At 45.7% G+C, this 19,323-nt stretch overlaps 1 protein-coding gene across 1 annotated transcript in view; it reads left to right on the forward strand.

The window, feature by feature from the left end:
* The window catches only part of CYYR1 (cysteine/tyrosine-rich 1), a gene marked incomplete at its 5' end in the record, with an annotated part of 54,769 nt that extends 36,405 nt beyond the window's left edge, over nt 1–18,364 (forward strand). The window contains 2 exons of the mRNA XM_008941241.1: nt 15,046–15,203; nt 18,231–18,364. Coding sequence (XP_008939489.1) covers nt 15,046–15,203; nt 18,231–18,364 — 292 coding nt within the window. The remainder of the gene's footprint in view (nt 1–15,045; nt 15,204–18,230) is intronic.
* Between the last annotated feature and the right edge of the window lie 959 nt (nt 18,365–19,323).

Genomic DNA, 19,323 nt, shown 5'->3' on the forward strand with positions numbered 1-19,323 from the left:
CACTTACACCAAGGGACAGAATTTGGTCTGTTTTCCTGAGGAAACATTCTTCTGTGTTACTTCACTGTGCTGTCTGCTCTTTCCAACAGTTGCACATATGTCTGAAATGACTGTAATGGACTGTGACACTTGGAAAAAAAATGATCTTGTGACTGTATATCTTAATGAAAACTGTTTTAATATGTAGTTTAGTGGTTGTGGATGCTTTTGATGTTGAATAATTTGCAAGCCATATAACAGCATTCAGTCACTTCCTTCACACTGTTGCAAAGCGGTGTAAGGTTCAGATTAGTAACAGGTCACAACGTAACAGCAGTACTTAAAGCCTCAAGGAAAACTCGCAAAACGTGATGTTTACAGATTGTTCTGTCAAAGTAGCTCAGATTGTCACTACATCTCTATTTTTGCTGCCAGAGATACTTCCATGGATATGAGCCCTTCTGGCTTGCGGATGCGGTTGTCGCTGTGCAGAGCCATGACAAGCGCTCAGCCCTGTTAAAGAGCAGGAACTTGCTGGAGCGTGGGGTATGGCAAAGGACACCTGAAGGTTGGCTGCGCTCTGGTGTTCCCAGTTGTGTTTAACTGCTGTCAAATGTGATAATCACAGCATGGGAGAGCCTTCTGCCAGGCTTCCGTGCCTTTCCGAGAGGAGGGAGCAGAGCTTTTCTTTTCAAATAGCCAAGCATTGTCAAAGCTGTTACCTTAGGCAAAACTGAAATGGAAGGATAACATTTTAATTGTCTGACAGGCAGCGGATTTAGGCTTTTTCTCAGTGAAGCACATGAAGTCTGTTGACTTCATTGGGAGTGTGATATTTAAACCTAAGCATATGTTCAAGATCATTCCTGAGGTTTCCAAGCGAGGCCCTTGGGGAAAGCACTTGTCACCTTCCCAGTGAGAGAGGAGAAAAGGCTTTGGGCTCTGTGCCTAAAGAAATCAGGGCACTTTATTTGCTACATCCCATTAGTGTAAAAAGCAAGGTGAAGTGACACCAAACTGTGAGGAAGGGACCAGGGCAAGGGGGTGTCTCTTCTGCATAGCTCTGCAGGAATGAGCAATGTCCCGTCTCCTCAGGAAGGGACGAAGGGACCAGGTCCTTGGTCTGCTCTCCCTCACTGCTTGGTGGGGTTTCCCTCTGCTTCGTGGGGCCGTGCAGGCAGATGAGCAAGGATTTGCTGCACTTGCAAGCAAAGTTACTGCTGAATCATCAGGAACTGGCTCCCCTTCAGCCCCCAAGCGGCTCCTGAGGTGGACGAGGTCAAACCAAGCTCAACATTACTCAGTGTAGCGTGTGCTCACCTTTTTATCGTGACTTCTGCATCCTCAGCATAGCTGCCTTCAGATAAAGCAAGTTTCATCATTTTATGGAACCTGATAAGAGCCACAGCATGTTTTTATAACTACAGTTTAATTTTCAGGGGTTTTTGGTTTTCTGACTCATAGTCCTTTTCTCCAGAAACATAAAATGATTCATATACCCAAGCACTTAACTTCTTTTACATTTGTAAATGGCACTTCATGCATGCTTAATGAGGGTATTCCAAACCACTAAAACCATAATTTGCTTATGCTACATAATAAGGTTTGAATCCTGCAATGATTTATGTAAATACTTTCAAGTTCATTGTAAGTTTTTGCAAATGGTGATTTAGAGCCAGTGTCCACTGGCTTAGACTCAGTGGGTCTTTGTGGTCCTCATAAGATCTGACACAGCACCAGGGAAGAGAGAGTAAGAAAGAAAAATTGAATTGGTGTTATAAATCTGATGCAGAAAAGAATGCAGAAGAGGCTCTTTTATTGCTTTCACAGGGGTAAGAGTTGAATATTAAAGTACATTAGAAAATAGGAGATGGAAAGAGAAAGATGAAAAACCTTTTTCTTTTATTTCACTCTGCTTCAGAATTTCTAAAATTAAACTCTCAGTGTCTTAATATTTTTATTGGAAGATATGAGGGAAAAATCCCTATGCTGGATAATTCAAAGCTCAGATAGATCTATTTAGACTCAAAATATATAGTACCAGCACTGCCTTTTTAAAAAGCTATTGCACTGTTAGTCAGGCAATGCAGATGTAATTTATTATTTTCTTTTTAAGATGGAATCAAATAATTTATCATGCTGGGTTTTTAATCTCTTAATCTAGACTTTTTCTCCCAGATCATTCAGGAACCACTTCAGATTATTCAATATCCAGAAACCCCTACATCTTTTTCATTTGTCTGTCTAATAAACAGAATTCTAACAGCAGTAAAATCTTCCAATTTAAGCTGAAATTTAATAAATCTTTAATGCATGTTGAGGCCACGGTTTATGTTCTGAGAATCAGATTTCTGAAAAAGTCAAAACTCCTTTTTTCGAGTCCATAAAGTAGTATTGTTTGCAGGCATCTGTTCATTTTCAGATTTTTGGTTCTTTGTCTTATTTGATATTATTTTCACTTTGTTGTTGTGAAAAAGGATTTTTTTTTTTTTACAATCTTCCTTTTTTTTTTGTTACATAAAATGTCAAAATGCTCTCCTTCCTCCTCCCTCAATCTCCAAGAAAAAGAGTTAAGCTTCTGCTCCGGGAGTAATTTATAGTTCACTAATGTCAGTGAAAGAGTACAACTGAAACAATACTATTAGTTAGGAAAGGACCATGAACTGCATGTCAGTGCAGGGAGCTTTGCAGGAACTGGAAGGAGCTTGGCTTTTTGATACCAAAGCTGTTTTCTAGTTGCTGGGTAACTGGAGTCACTGGGTAACTGCACCAGCCCTGATGCTGCTTCAGCAAGTGGGTTCTGGTGCTCCCTCCCTCGTGGTGCTGGTGTCCACACAACATTCCATTAACTGGAGCAGGAGCACTGCCAGTCTTTCCAGGAGGTGCAGAGGGGAGCCAGAGCCCCCAGTTTGTTTGTACTCTTCGTTTGTTTTTCCGGTGATGCTGTAGATAAATATGGTTTGCCCTCCAGGGGTTGCTGTGTTCAGGTGCCTACTGGTCTCTCCCAAAACTGTGCTTATTTCACAGAGAGAGAGTTTATGAAGAAACAGTGTTTTCCTGAAAAGACCTTAGCATGATCTGAGGTTCCATGAAACTTTTCAGTAAGTAGTGAGGATATGTCCTAGGACGACAGAGGAATATCTGTGGTTCCCCTTGAGGGAGAATGATGGACTTCTGAAAAATGAGCTGAATGAACAGGGAAGCGTTTTGGGGATGAGGGTCTCTTCCAGTTTAGTTTGCACAAGGAAGAGCTGCATTCAGTTTTGTAATACCTGATCTGTGGCATTTGTTTGGTGGCTTCTCCCTCTGCACTCTGTGGTCTTCATTCCTCTGAAAGCTATTTGGCTTGTGCTGTCCCTTGTCAGGGGCTGATAGTGCACTTCTTTGCAGTGATTCCGCAAGCGGTTATTTTGGGGCTATATTGCATCTAGGCAGAAATCTTTCACTATTAAAAATATATCTTATGTAGCAATTTATATAAGCAACTAGATCCACATCTAGGTTACTTTTGTCTTCAGAGCTGACCACCAGGAAGAAAAAAAAATGTTTCTGTTGGCCTCAACTTTTCCATAATTGGGAAAGAGATCTTGAGTCAGCAATGTGCAGTTTTACACGCAGCGTGGACTGAATGCAAGATGCCAAGTTTGGGCTTTTGCCTCCATTAGAGTATTTTGAGACTGATTCCCCAAGGGGAACCTAGAAAGCCTGGGGTCAAAGCCTAGAAGAGCAATGTTTACATAATACAAACAGGTTTCTCATTAGCAAACCAAATAGTAACATTGTCTTAGAATTATATGCAGTGACATTTTGCTTCTCAAAGGCAAGCCTGTCATGGAAAGGTTTAGATTGGCAGAGAAATCGCATGTTTTTACCTCGAGTCACTCGGCTGTTGAGTTTCAGCCAGAGATACAATCACTTGAGTTTGGTGTGAGTTTGTGCTGCCAGAGGGAGTGGGCAGGGGAAGTCTTGCCCAGCACTGCCCTCAGAGCCGCCCGGCCCTGCTCGCTGCCGTGCCAGCCCCAGCACTGCTGGGCAGTGCCTGCAGGACGCCTTCTCCAGCAGTCAGGACCCAGTTCTTCATAGCAGAGAAAAGTCACCCTGATGCTTGTCCTCTTTCACCCTGCCACCCAAGTGAAACACATCAGGAAGTTGTACTACTATTTTTGTTGTTATTTTTCAGAAAGTGCAATAAAAAGGTGTGGTTGTCATCTCAAGGGTTAGAGGGTTTTCTGCCAAGAATCAATTCATTCTCTTTCATTGTTTTCTTTGTTCCAGCTAATGGAAATGTGGCAGCAGAGGACACAGTTAGCTCACAGCTCTGCCAGCAGCTACGGCTGGTGCTGCAGTGCTTGGGGTAGTGGTTAGATGTCACACACAAAGCTGTTGAGAAGGAAACAGTTTTATGTGGAGAAAAATTACATACATTAAGGACCAGCCTTCACCTTGCAGAGCTCTCCTTTGGTTTTTATATGTAGCATGTACTTCTCTGTTTTGCCAATTGCTTTGGAAATTATGAGGAACTGTTCTTTTCAATTACAGCCATTTAGGTTCATACAGGTTCTTTCTTTTTTAAAATTAAGTAACCTGTGGGTCACCTCTGTCCTAAGCTCCTCTGAATCATGGAGCAAGAGTTAAGAGCCCCATCTTTTGGCCCTTTCCCTTAATGTCTCTTCACTTGTTTTTTTTTTTTACCAAAAAACATTTAGCCCTGTGTAGGATGTTCCCTGGCACATTAAAATCACACCACATGTGGCTGGCTTCAGGGTTTATTACATGTGCAGAGCAAGTAGGCATGTGAAGTGCTGGGGTTTAAACCCCCAGCCCTGAATGAGGGTTGGCATATGGATGATGTCTACAATCAGGCAAGAAAGACCTCGTGATTGCTTTTCACCCAGAGTCTGGCCAGTCTTGGGTGGGAACTGATTAGGGAATCACCATATTAACATCTTGCCCCCCCCTGCCCAGGCTAGTCACTTAAGAGCTGGCTCTTGTTGCTGTGGAGCTGGGGAAGCCTATCTGTACAGTAGATGTACTGTGCAGGGATTCCAGTTACTGGAAGGGCTCCTTTACTGTTTGCAGCAAGTAGAGTTCCCAGTGATGGGGGGATGTTTGTCCTGACAGAGGATTATGAGGTTTTCTCTGGGTAATTACTATATGATTGGACTGATTGTCTGGCTTATTCCTTCTTCCATGGCTTGGTTTCTGAGTCAGCTCGCTCCCCTCTTTGCATCATATGCTGTGTGTGAATGTATTAATCTGTTCATTCCTCCAGTGACTGGCCACCTTGGATCTCTTGTGTATGATTTAAGACCAGAGGGAGGGATGTGGCTATTGTTTTGCCCATTAATGACAATATCTTTGTTGGCAAGCAGTCAGCAAAAGAGCAAGTTAAAAGGTGCCAAGCTATCAACCTTTATGGCAACCATGACTTCACAGGTTTGGCTTCAGGCCATGTAAGAATACACTCTAGATGCATGCCTGGGTAAAACTAGATAGGTTTGACTGTTGATAGATATGTCAAGATCTGACAGGCAAGAGGTCCTGTCAGGCTCCTAACAGCAAGAGCTTCCCAGGAGGGGAGCTGTAGGCTTCTCCTGCACTGAGCTCATGGAGAGTGCAAAGTCAAGTGTAAATAAAATCACTGTCAGAAAGAGTATGTTAAGAATTACCAGAAAGATAGTATTCCTGTGATTCTTCTAAGTGTTTATACCAAATAGCCTGACTGCCAGAAGTGAGCTGGTACTGGGGGTTACTAACTTTGTGGTCTCCTTGTAAGCACACAGTACCACCGTACTTTGAGCGTCAAAGCGCACTGACCTTATGCACTTTGATGCTCAAAGGGCTGGAAGTTGGGCAGCAATTTCAGCCTCTCCCATTGCTATTGATTCAGAAAGCATTTTAAATGGCAGGCTCAACCAGCCATGCAAACTGCAGGCATAAAAAGAATTAAAATCCCTAAATTAAACCAAATTAGGTACAATTGTATCATAATTTTCTACTTAAGTCGACATCAGGTTGGGCCTTGGATTCGTAAGCACAGTGAGGAACATTTTGAAAAGTGGAAATTGCATTATGGCTTCTGTTTCCTTTCCAGGGAAGCATGTGAAGCACAGTGCAGAGCAAGGGAAGGTCATGACTGCAGGGAACAGCACGGGATGTCTGAGAGGGAAAGGTGGGGCGACAAGAGGTGCTGCAAAACAAGGCCAGAGAAGCAGCAGGAGAGCATGAGGGTGAAAAGTAGTAACTGGAAACCTTCCAGTATCTTAATTAGAATTTGTTCACATAAAAGGTCAAAACCAAAGCTTCCCCCTTGAATTACTTCTGTCTTTCTGACTTTTTTAAATCTCTTGTTTTAATTTAAACATGCATGTTGAGGTTTTTCTTCACATTCTTGCAACGTTCTGAAATTTTTGAACTGCCAGACGGACAGAAACAGTGTTTCACAACCGGCATCTTCATACATGCACGTGTTAGGCTGATGAAAATGCTGGGCAGGCTGAGGCTGATCAGAACGTATTTGCTTAGCAGTGTTCAGTTAATAACACCGCTGTGGATTAAGTATTGTGCTGCCTATATTGCAGCATGCCCTGCCCAGCTGGATTTCATGCCTCATTCCCTCTGTCCATAAAATGACTTCTGAGCCAGCCCTGCACTGAGCACCAAGGAGGGTGGAAGCGATGCCATCCCGCCTCCCAGCCCCTCCGCCTCGGGCAGCGGGAGCATCTCAGGCCTGTAATACACGGGCAGGAGAAGCAGTTTGGGCGTCAGTTAGAGGAACAGCTCCCTTTCTCTACTCTGCCTTTATGGTAGCAGCTATGTTGGCCTTGCCAGGATCGCTTATTCAGAGTGCTCTGCAGCCAAGGAGCACCTCCAGCAGTGTGGTGGGGAGAAAAGCGTATGGTTTGGCATGAAGGAAGGAGGCATTAAATGTCTACTTATATCTCAAAAAGCAGCTTTTCTGAAAAGTCTGTCTGACTATAGCCCCAACCAGAACAAACTGCAATTACATATCCCTTTGGTTTGCAGTTTATCTGATTTTCTCTCTGGTTTTGCAAGTGTGCTGCAGTTACGCCTCAGTGGCTCAGCAGCCTTTGAACAAGCTGTAGAAGGTACCCTGGCCACGCTGGGAGACTGAACATGCTGTCCTTTAACCCTCTGCAAGATTATGTAGCAGGCTCAAAGTGATGACCTGTCCACAAGTTGCTGAGAGGAGGGAGGTCAGGAATGGGATGATTACCTAATTCCTTTTCATTGTGCAGCTGCTACTTGGGATATTTTGATGCTTGAGTTAATAATCTTGCCAGCATAACAAGGTAGAGAGGGAATGGCACAGAGGAAGCTATTTGGATGGAATTAAACATTAACAACACAACTTAAATAACAACCAAGTAGGAGCAAAAGAAGGGAAATGCTGTCCAAGTACAGCCTGTACCCAGTTTTAACAGGCAGGCGGGATTTGTGTACAGAAGCAGACAATCATCTCTTTCCTGCATGCATTAATACGTGTATTGAAAGGAAGCACTAGTCATTAATTTTGTCTAAGTACAACTTGCAAAGTAAAGCCTCAAAGGCAAGCTTGGTCCATTTGAGTTGCTACTCTGTGAACTAATTATTGCATTTAAAACAGGAGGCAGCAGCCAGCTGACTATTTAACTGATTCCCAAACTGGATGGCTTTTCAGTCTGTGCTACCCTGGCGTCTGCATTCCAGGGCAATAAAACTCCATATTGAGAAGGCTGCTGGCTAAGCCATGCAGTACCCCGGCTCATTCAGTCACTCCTCCATCAGCTTCTGCCATGGGGTTCTCCAGGGACCCCAGCCATAAATCCAAAATTCCCTGGACAGCAAAGCCATTCTTTTAGAGTGTCACTTACTAAGTGGTTTTGCCCTTACGAAAACAGTGGGACAGCTGTGGAGAGGGGCAGGCCCCTAGAAGGGGTCTGCCTGCTCGAATGGAGGCTGGAGGAGACAGCGTGCAACCTCCCTGTGCTTCTGCTGTCGGTCCAGGTAACCCAGGGTTTGCCAAACTGCCCAGCACCTCCACCCTCTGAGGAACATCAAGTCTGATTAAGAATCCAAAGAGTACTTTTCTCAAAACATCAATGGCTGGATCAGAAGATCAAAGATCATTGATTTTTTTTAAATTTTATTTTATCTCAGAGAATGAGTTTTTCAAAATCCCTTCTCAGCTTATTTTTGAATGCCTGAAAGGGGAAAAAAATTAAAGGTTATTTATTAGTATTAGCAGTAGTATTCCAAAATGCATTGAGTGCATCATTATTAAAATGATTCTAGAGATGCAGTGCCAGCAAATCATAGAGACTTGGCAATAAATTAATTGGTGAACTAAAAATGTTCTGGAAATTAGGAACGATGATGAGATGGAGGAGATCAGCTGAACAAAGTGGAGACTGAGAATGGCACATCTTTCTTGCACTAATACAGTAATGAAATACAGAAAAAGCAGAGTGGGAATACTGATCTTCACATACTTCTAACAACTTGCCACATTTGGCCAAATAACTGTAAAATTGCTGATGTGAGCTATTGGAGGATGAAAATACCTTTATGCCAATTTAAATGCATCTCTAGTGCAGAGTTCTGTCACTTCTGCTGTGATCAGTTCTGAACTGATACGGCATTACAGAGCATGCCAGGCTTTGGAAGACTCAGTGGCTTAAGTTCACCTGTGCTAGCTTTAGCCTGTGTCCTCCAGGAAAGGACACAAGGCCAGGCACCAGGGAAGGATATCCAGGGCCCATAAAGACCATGTTATGCATACAGGGAAAACCAGCCCAAACTCCCACATGCATTGATGGGCTCTGGGCTGACATTATGTCTCAGGAATGACACTTGGTATTATGGTAAATAGTGCCATAAAACATTAGTTCCCAACTCTTTGACAGTCAAGGAAAAAAAAACAGACCTAATACCATGGAGTATTTAAGAAGAAAACAGAAGAAAACAGCAAACGTTATTGTGCCTCTGTATCCTACGTGCATCTGCTGCAGCTCTCAGAAAAGAGGGTGAGGAAAAGCCAAGGAGGGGTGTCGGGGGTGACCAAAGGCATGGAGCGAGCCCTGTATGCAGAACGGCCGAGTAGGATGGGGCTTCTGTGGGCTGGGGGCGAGTTGGCTGCCCAGCGTGATGCTAAAGCTCTGTACCACTGTAAAGCAGTGCAGGAGGGGTAGCTGGTGGCTGATGAGCTGAGGGCTGGGAGGCTCGGGTGAAATTACGGGGCGTTCAGTTCAGAGCAGACCAGAGGAGACAGTTCTTCAGATACGTAATTAAGCTGGGAAGCTTTTTGCCATATGAGGCCGTGGGTGCTAAAATTTACATGAGCCCAGGATGAGGCTCGACAGGTTTGAAGGGGAGAAATCCACTGAGTGATACAGTTAAAAAACCAACCACCCTGATTAGATCAGAAAGTTGCTGAGCTGTGGATCACTGGAGGCTAGGAGGAAAGTTTTCTGCTTTTGCTCATGCTCTTCTCAAAGTGTCTTTTTGGTCACTTGCCCCTAGTGGCTTCTCCAGTTTAAGAATGCCTTTAAAGGTGTTGCAGGGAGGTGTTCCAGCCCCACCATGCCTCACCTGGGTTGCCCCGACGCGTAAGCGCGGCTAGACGTGCGCGTGCCCCCAGGCTGAGGACACCTCAGAGGCAGGAGGAGGCCCGGGGGCCGCGCTGTGCGGCACCCCTCCGCCGCAGCGGAGCGGGCGGCTTCTGGGGTGTGCCCTCTGCGGGGGATCCCTGGGCGTGGGAAGCAGGGCTGGAGGGGACGGGCTTGGGAGGGACTGGCTCAGCAGGGTTAAAACATTCTGCCTTGCAGTGTGTAGGGTTTCTAGAATAGCAGACTGAAAGGGACTTTCCTTTTTTTTTTTTCTTTTCTTTACTAATAAAACAGGCTCCCCAGCAGAGTTTTACATTTCACGCCATACCACGTATGAAGTCAGGGCACAACCTACGAAGGAAACACAGAGGTCAATGGACTACAAAATCTCTGCCATAGAGCAGTGCAAGCCATGTATACCTGGCTCCCAGATTTTCTCAATGCATTTAAAAACTGATGCCTGTTCAGTAATCATTCTTGCTTGAGGGAACACTAGCCTATTGAACTATAACATTTTTAGGCCTCCAAGATCCACAGTCCCCAAGGTGGAGAGCACCACAGAGGCAGTATGCATCTTGAGTAGGTTTGTTATCTGCTTTGCTTGCCCAGCTCCCAAAGTAGTAGCCTTCTGGAGGGAGAAGGGGCACTAAATAAACTCCATTCCCACTCGTTAAGACCTGAAGGAGCAGGACTGCTCTTCAGCCTCTCTTCTTTTCTGCAGTCATCTCTACCCTAGCTATCACAGGCTGGAGCAACCTCTGGTGATGACTTTGCTGCTTGTGTAAAACACCCAAGATGCTGCTTCCCCTAGGAGATGGTTCTCTCACCCCTGGCACCTCAGTCATACCAGCTGCAGGAGCTTCAGCATTGCCAGAGCCTTGGTGCATTGAGCAAAAGGCCTGATCTTCTGCACAGGGTTCTGTTGGGCCAGAAGTGTTAGGCTCTGAATGAGATTTATATTCTTTCCAACAGGATGTTGGTAAAGGCAGATGGAAAGCTGCTTTGAATAGCTGATTTTTACCCTGACAGTGTCTCTTGACATTTCCACAGCTTTAAAATTACTTTTCCTCCTCTCCATCTTTACTTTTCTGTGCATGGTTTTTCTGTGGCAGTCTTTTTCTCTTCATTTGCTTTGCTTCTGTAAAGGACTTTGCATAATGTTTTCCTTCAAATTGTTCCATTTCAAAGTTTTCCCTTTATTTCACATTTCCTAGTTGCTATGTGACTCTGCTGTGTGGTTTCTATGTCTTCTTTTGCTTTAGTGTCCATTTTCTCTTAGGCACTTTCCCTTGAAGGGCTCTACGGTGATGACAGTGTGAAAAATCACCGTAACCCTCTGTGTATCTATACAGAAGTCTAAAATATTAGTGAGAGAGAGACAAAGCAAGCATTTTTTATTACAAAATAAGGGATATTTACTTATATTTATTTTTAAAAATTCCCCAGTAGCACAAAGAGAAACTGCCATGTTATAAAAAATCATGCTTAGTATTCTTCATACATTTTAGTCATACCACAGGCTTTTTCACAAAAAGAAGCAGCATTTTTTCTTGTGCTGTGTGCCCAAAACAGCTATTGCACGACCTTCACCCTGCCAGGATTTAGTGCTCAGAAGGTGCAGCCAGATGTTTAGAGGCAGAGTGCTCCTAGTTTTACTGGGAGCTTTTGTGAGTGGCCTGGACTGCAGGCGTCTGAATCAGGGCAGGTTTACACCGACTCACTGCATGAGAGTGGTGTGGCATTGTATAGATGCTGTTACACGTATTGGGGAGTGCATCTCCTGTTGTCCTTGCAAACAGATCCTTTTCAACTCAGACACTTGATTCCTTAAACAGTTTCATGTGTGTGGCACTGGATCTGATCTGAAGCCCACCAACACCAGTGAGTGCCTTTCTGCTGGTACTCAGTCAGGCTGTAACTGGATTTAAAAAGTGACCTACATCTTTTGTTCCATATCTCGGGTTCTCTTTGCGTAACCATCCATAGGTGGTCTAAATTTACCACTGCAGTGTGAAAACCTGAATCCACAAGCAGCGGTGGAGATAGCTATTCAAACCACTTTTTGTCCTGATTTCAGAACTGTGAGCAAAATTTGCAGTTACCAATTTTGTCAGCAAAGCTAAGCTGGTGACTGTGTTTTTTGGTGGCCATTTTTGTTTCAGGTTCATGGCTATGCCAGCAGGAGCTATGGTGGGGACCAGGAAAAGAGTCCTTTAGAGGATATTCCTCACTGTGCCTACTGACCTGGGTTTGCTATCGTGGTAGAAATGATTTTTGCTTTAGACTATAGTTGTGTTTAAACTGAGAGGTGTTTTCCAGCTTGGAAGTTCTGCCAGGGGACTGCAGCTTTTTTTGAATTTCAGGTGCAGGCAGATACAGGGGGGCTTTCTACACTTGTGTCTTGCCCCGATGCTGTTTCTTTGCAGAGGCAAGATAGCACCTGTTAACCAACACCACCAAAAGGTCACTAGGAAAAGCTATAGGACTGCAAGTGAGTCTTCAGATCACAGCTCTGTCACCCAGAGCAAGGTGGCAGGTGTGTGTCTGCTTAATATCTCAGGAAAGGTGGAAACTCCTTTTGAAGATGGTATCAGACCTTTCCTTTCCTTTCCTTTCCTTTCCTTTCCTTTCCTTTCCTTTCCTTTCCTTTCCTTTCCTTTCCTTTCCTTTCCTTTCCTTTCCTTTCCTTTCCTTTCCTTTCCTTTCCTTTCCTTTCCTTTCCTTTCCTTTCCTTTCCTTTCCTTTCCTTTCCTTTCCTTTCCTTTCCTTTCCTTTCCTTTCCTTTCCTTTCCTTTCCTTTCCTTTCCTTTCCTTTCCTTTCCTTTCCTTTCCTTTCCTTTCCTTTCCTTTCCTTTCCTTTCCTTTCCTTTCCTTCCCTTCCCTTCCCTTCCCTTCCCTTCCCTTCCCTTCCCTTCCCTTCCCTTCCCTTCCCTTTCCCTCATGATAGTTATTACGTAAAGTCTCACAGCCTCCTCATTTACATTAGCAGAGCAGTGCTGCTTTGGGGCAGCTGCTGTTGATGTAGGAGGGGAGAGTGGGCTTTGGGTGTGAGGCTGGGGAGTCCGGCAGTCACTGGCACGGGGAGGGTGCAACCCGTCGCTCAGGGCAGATGACCTAATGGCATCTGGCTGACCACTTCTGGAACAAATGGGACACCTTTGCCTTTGGAGACAGATGAGACAAACTCTATTTAGTTTTAAATGGACTTTATTCATTTAGAACCTTTACTTCAGCACTGGGAAGGTAACGTGTGCACTGTGTTTTCTTCTGTCAGCCTTCGGGTTGGAGGTTGGGTTTTCCTTGGTGCGGGTGGTTAGAAGTGCAAGAAGCTGTTGTGGTTTCTGGGATTTGAGTGGATCAGCCAGGCAGAGTGTGCCTGGATTATGGGAGCTGGGCAGCAGTGGACCACGTTGCAAAGCACAAATGCAATGCAGGACCTGAGGCTGGTGGTCAGCAGTGGCTGGTTCTGCTTCTTCCACCTGGGAAAGGGATTATTTCAGCATAACAGAATTCCCTGTGACTCTTGGATGCCGTGCCCCCAGCAAAAATAATAGAGATGCCCTGTTGTTTATAAAGGGGATACTGTGTATTATGCCCATTTTTTTTTTTGTTTGTGATATTATAAGAAAACTTTCTGAATTTAAAATAATGTTGTGTTAAAGTGTTTCCTGAACAAAAGTATTTTCTCATACAGTAGTTTCTCTCAGGGTAGTGACAGTATTTCCAGAGAGAGCAAGATGGCAAAAATGGAGGTCTCTTGGTCACCTCTTCCAAGAGCATCAGACTTTCTTTTTGTTAGATGCAACATATCAGGGATGTGGAGGGATGAAGGAGGTTTTTCTCAGTTGCTCATGATGGTTAATACCAAAGCGCCTGATCACGTCAGTGTTTTGAGCTACTGGTTTTATGGCCAGGTGCTTGCTGCCACGAGTTAGGGTTTTCTAAATTAGGCCTTTGTATATTCTGCAAAATGTTAACAGGTTTTCCCTCCCTGCACACTCTACATTCATTGCTACATAACAGTAGAGAGCAATTTAGCTCCCTGGCAGCGTATTTTAGTAAGACAGCAAATTGTCTGTGTTTACTTATCCTATACAATTTAGTAATTGTACTGCAAATTTTGGCCAAGTTCATGAATAGTTAGGGCCTAAAACCAAGCTCTTAAATTCATATTTAAGTTCCTTAATAGAAAGTCTGATTTTTCAAATATTGAGTCCATCCCGACTCTAGCTGACTTTTTGGAAGCCAATAGGCTATCCACATTTTGAAAATTAGGCCTGCTTTGTGTTCCCACTCTTGTATGTGGAAGCTAAACTGTGGTTTGGACTCCTTTTAATATTTGCCTTTGTAGTATTGCAGTGCCTGTTTTGTTCCCTACATTGCAATAATTCCTAGTGGAGCTTATTCATGTTGACAAACTATCAGTTTGGATTGATTAAAATGTCCAGTAAAAAAGTTGCCAGCAAGGTTGCTATTTGAAATCTTTGCTGGAAGATGAAGAGATGCACAGGGTAAGAATATTGCTGGCAAGTCGCTGCTTGTTTGGTTTGTTGTAGTTTTTTTTTTCATAAAAGGGTAGACTATAAATACCATCTTTCATATAACATATGCTTCCCTCACTGCGCCTGAGAACAAACCTGAGTGAACTCGGGTTCATCAGAAAGGCTGATTTTGCCCTCAATATTGTTGGGAGCTATTCAGTTCCTCTTGCTGAGGTTCTTCTCCCATATGTCTGCGTAATAAGACTGCCTTTCCTTTCTCTGTGTAATGTCAGGGAAAGTCTGATTCATTGCTTAAGGGGCTGAGCTAAATCCTTTCCTCTGGACCATCTTAAAAGAGATTGTTTAAGCCTCAAATACTTGTGCTGGCTGGAGCAGCAGATGTGTGAAAGAGTGGGCATTCGCTTGGCTTCTTGCTGCTCATCCTCAAGAAGAGAGGTTCTCCTTAATCTGTGGGTGCAGAAGCACAGCAGAAGTGAGACTTTGATCTAAGATAAAACAATGGCAAAACCATTCCTGTGGAAGCACAGCATGCAAGTGCATCAGGATTCTTCTGGAATATATTACTGGGGATAACCTCTTTCTTTTCAAAAGAAAATCATACCAATGCTTTAGGAAAAAGTATGCACTGTGTGATGAGGGGAAAGGGAAGCCATTATTCTTGGTAATATTTAAAAGTTGTTAAATTCAAATGGCCCTGGAATGGGATGGTTTAACGTACGGTAAATCAGCAGAGTGATCCGTCACGATTGCCAAGGCAACTTTGAAAGAGTTTCTTGGTTTGGTGTTGGAGATCTTGCATTTCTTCTCTTCAGGTGCCTAGCTGGATCAAAATTTGCAGCGTTTTCAGTAACAAATGTGCACTTTTTTTTTCTCAAATGGGGCCCACTCCTGAGGAAAGAATTTTGTTTTCTAAGCACTTGGCTTGGACTGACCAGGTGTTTCCATTCCCTTCGCAGAGGCACGGCGATAGCTGGGATTGTTTTCGGCATAGTGTTCATAATGGGGGTGATTGCTGGGATTGCCATCTGCATCTGCATGTGCATGAAGAGCACCCGCGGGACCCGCGTGGGGGTCATCCGAACGACGCACATCAACGCCATCAGCACGTACCCAGGTGAGGAGCCCCCGTCAGCCCGGCACGGCCGCCCGCCTTCCTGCTGGGCGACGGTCTTTGGGCAGCTGTGGCTGGGCACTGGGTGGGGAATGTGCCTGAAGGAGGAGGCTCTCCTCAGCCCGGAGGGGAGCGGCGTGGCTCCCTGCTGAGGGAGGCAGGGAGCTCAGCGTGAGCCCCGCTGGTCACGGGGTGGGTTTCTTCAGCTGCTCAGTGGGCTGATGAGATGCGGCCAGCTGCCAGATTGGCGGTGCCCGCGGGAGCGTGCTGGCACCTGGCGCCCAGTGCTGCTGCGCTGCGGAGGACAGACCTTCTCCCTGGGCCAGAGGCTCCCTGGCGGTGCATCAGTTGTTCTTCTTTTGTGTTCTCGTTCTTGTATTTGCTCTTGTTCACGCGCAGTCTGCTCCCTTTCATTGTCTCAGATAATGGGGGCCCGGCATACCGCAGAGAGGGAGAACTTGGGCAATAAGGTCTGTAGATCATAGCACAAAGGCTTCGCGTGGTGCCGGGTGAAGTCTAACGCAGCCCAAGCTGGCTGGTACTCAGCCAGAGTTCACAAACCCTGCTGGGTGCCGCAGGATCCCAGATGACCTCTACAAAGGCACATGGAGGTCTTTGCAGAGTGTTCTCTGGCTGTGTGTCCCAAGAGGAACTGCTGGCTGGCATGCAGTGCTAGATCTAAGCTAGCTCTCTGCATCCACTGGCACTGTGCCTGAACTGACAGGAGCCTGGAGCATGGTGCAGAGATGCCCGTTGTGCCTTGGTCAAAGTTAGCCGAGTGGTGGACGTGCTCAGTGCAGGCTTCTCTGTGGCTTAACGTGGTTTTGATGTGATCTTTTTTTAGGTGGAGGGCAGCACCAGGGAAGGCACAGAGCCTTAGTCAGATCTGGCACTGAGCTAACAAACTGTCACAGGCTCTGGTGCACCCCAGGGGACAGTAGGGATCCCCCCTCCAGTGCAGTTGTGCCCATAGTGGATGGGAGCTGATGCATCAGGCTGCACCTGAGCTAGCTCTGTGTGGAGCCGCTCTCTGCACCACGCTTCTCAACTCACACCAGTCTAAGGCTGGGGTACAGGAGCACCAAAGAGGTACCTGCACCAAGCCAACTGGGATCTGCAAGGCTTATTTGTCTGGACTCCCTACCACATGAACATGGCCATGTTGCTGAAGAGAGAGCTGCCCCTGGAAGCAGCCTAACGGTGCTTATGCAATGCAGCTATGTCTCTGCTTCAGGGACATTGTTGATGACAAATCCAGGAGCGATTACCTTGGGATAGCTTGAGAGTTCACTGTGATAAAAGGCAGTGTTGTTTTCATGGATGAAGTCCCCACATCCCACCCTTAGAGATCCTCCACCTTTATATTCCCTCCTGTTGCAAAGGCTGCAGCAAACCCCAGGTGCATTATATATACTTATAGGCAAGCTATGCAATACTTACTATGTGTTCCTTTATCACATTCACTGCTCTCAGTGTCTGTTTTCTCCCTCATGCTCTTACTTTCCAGTTAAACTAAAACCTTGTATAATCATCCTTATCATTGCAACATTGTTTTGCATAGAGAGATGAGTAATGAAAGAAAACTGCAATATGCTCAGCCATGAATCGCTGAAGAGCTACTTCAGAATCTAATAGTCACTGCAAGCTGTAAAAACAAGAGCAAAATGAAGACTCCGGGGCTGTAGCCTTTCCCTCCCCAAGTCTGCTCCTGCAATGACTCACCCCTGTCTCTCCACCTCCAGGCAGTTCTGCTCTGCACGCTCCTGATTCCTGGTGCAAACATCAGTTCAAGCAGTTCTTCCTCTCAGCAGCAGCAGTTTTGGGAGGATGGGGGAGCTCTGAAATGATTTCTGTGTTCCCTGCTGCCATGAACGTTTCTGCTGTAATGACTGACCTGGCTTTGGCTGCGGGGTTTGTGACTCACCCTCCCCCCTGCCTTTACCTGTTTTGGAAAGGAACAGAAAGCAAGGGGATGTCCTTCCTTCAGTCTCAGACACAGCAAAGGCTGGGTTTTCTGAGAGCAGGGAGTGCTTTCCATGGCACACTGGGGTGTGAGTCTCTTCCCCCCATCACAGACATCGTAGGTTTCTCTTTTCTCTCTATTCAAGGGCTGTTTCACTGCCACGCTACTTGAAACACCTGGTGGGAGGGGGGGATAAGAAAGCAGCTGTGGTGGCATAAAACAGATATGAGCAGACTCTGGACTTTAGCAGTAACATGGTGGCACGGGCAGACTTTGGCCCTTAGAATTTGTAGAAACTGCTCTAATGGGGTCTTGATATGGAGTGTTTCAGTTCCTACCATGCTATCATCCTGCAGCATCTCCTGTCTTTTTGATCACTGAATTAATGCTCTTCTCTAAGGTTAATAAAAGTAGTTGAGAAAATGTTTTCATCTGTTTGTGAATATTTTTGTTGGTTTCAGTTTTCATTTTATAAATATTAGTCTTTCCTCAGATGTCTCCGTTAGGGTGAGTGAGGCAAAAGCTTTGTTCTTCTTCAGCCTGAGCCCTGGGAACATCCTGGGCAGATGTCTGGCTTTTGCCCTGGGAGCTGTGATGCTGCTGTGTTTGACACAACATGTCATGTTACACATCTCCTGGGGATGCAGGGGGTGTTCCAGAGGTCTGTGGAGATCAGCAACAGCCCTGGCTACCCTGGCATTTTGAGATGACATAAATCCATGTTGCTGCTGAAGAGGGTGGAAGGGAATGGATCTGGTAAAAACTGAGCCTTCATTCCCTGAAATGGTTTAGCTCTGCCACATCAGCCTGGAATCATCTGCCATATGGCCACTACCACCACAACAGGTCGGTAAGCACAGAAGGAAGCAATGAAGGGAAGGGCAGTAAGCAGGGACCTGCACTGGCATAAAGTGACTGTATAATGACAGCCTGAAAAAAATGTGAGCACACTGAGAGGAAACTTTACCTCTGATGTATGGAAGTCTGAATGTCAGCTAGAAAATACTTGAGGGCCTGCATCTGAAAAAAAGATTTTTAACTGTGTCTTCTTTTCTCTCCCATTTCAGCGGCTCCGCCACCGTACAGCTATGAATACGAAATGGAGTGCCCAGCTGACCTACCCCCGCCCTACACTCCCACCCCACAGGCTGCGATGCAGTGTCTCCCGCCCCCCCCGTACCCCGGATATTCAGGGAAATAATTGCGTGCCTTCACGCGGCTGTTAGCTGCCTGTTGAACCCGCCGGCGCCGCTGGGACAGATACTGTTGGCTCAGGGACAGATTGGACGGGGTCTGCATCGGCGCACGTGGCCAGGTGTTGAAATCCCCTGGGGGGTTGCCGTGGCTCAGGCTGAGGAGAAGCGCTGCCCGCTCCAGGCCGTGGCGGGCTGTGGTGGCACAGCCTGTGAGCAGAGCAGCAGCTCCTGGCGGTTGGTGCCCGCGGAGCAGGGCTCAGCGTCAGGGCCCGAGGCTGCGCCCGGGGGCGGGGGTCTCCCCGCCTGAGGAGGTGCGAGTGGTGCAGAGGGAGCAACAGGCGGTGTGGAAAGCACAGGAGGCAGCTGCTGGGGCTTGTTCTGGGGGACCGCCCCCAGCCGCTGTCTTCAACGGGGTGTGTTGCGCCTTCCCTTGGAAGGAGCGGAGTGAGGAAGAGCAAGGAAGCCTGAAGCTGTCTGCAGTTTCCACTTCAGGCTGCTAACACCCAACGTCACCTGTGCATCTTGGACTGATAAGCATGCTGCAAAGAGAAGTGCTGTCGGAGTTATTGAGTAACCAGAAAAGGATGGCTATTATTTTTGGCCAAGTGCAGGTTAAGTGCCTACTTTTGAACAGTTTGAGGCTAGTTTGTGGCCTAAAATGTAAACATGAAGAGCATTTTTATATGTGAAACACACTAATTTATAGCTGATTTACCTGGTCTTACATACTGTATGCACCAGAAATGTGCTACAATTGCCTTTTTTACCAGCAAATTATAATTTTGATTTTTTTAAAAAAGAATGAATCAGGAACACTCATAAGTGGGAGAAGAAATACACACCAAATATGAAAACATCACAGATTTGTTTTCAATTAGATTGCGTAAAGACTGTCTTTAAAAACAAAAAAAAAATCATATTGTTTACCAGTAATAATGATATTCAGCCTAACCAAAGAGATGAG

The sequence above is a fragment of the Merops nubicus genome, unplaced genomic scaffold (assembly GCF_000691845.1).
Source record: "Merops nubicus isolate BGI_N331 unplaced genomic scaffold, ASM69184v1 scaffold10915, whole genome shotgun sequence".
Classification (NCBI taxonomy): Eukaryota; Metazoa; Chordata; class Aves; order Coraciiformes; family Meropidae; genus Merops; species Merops nubicus.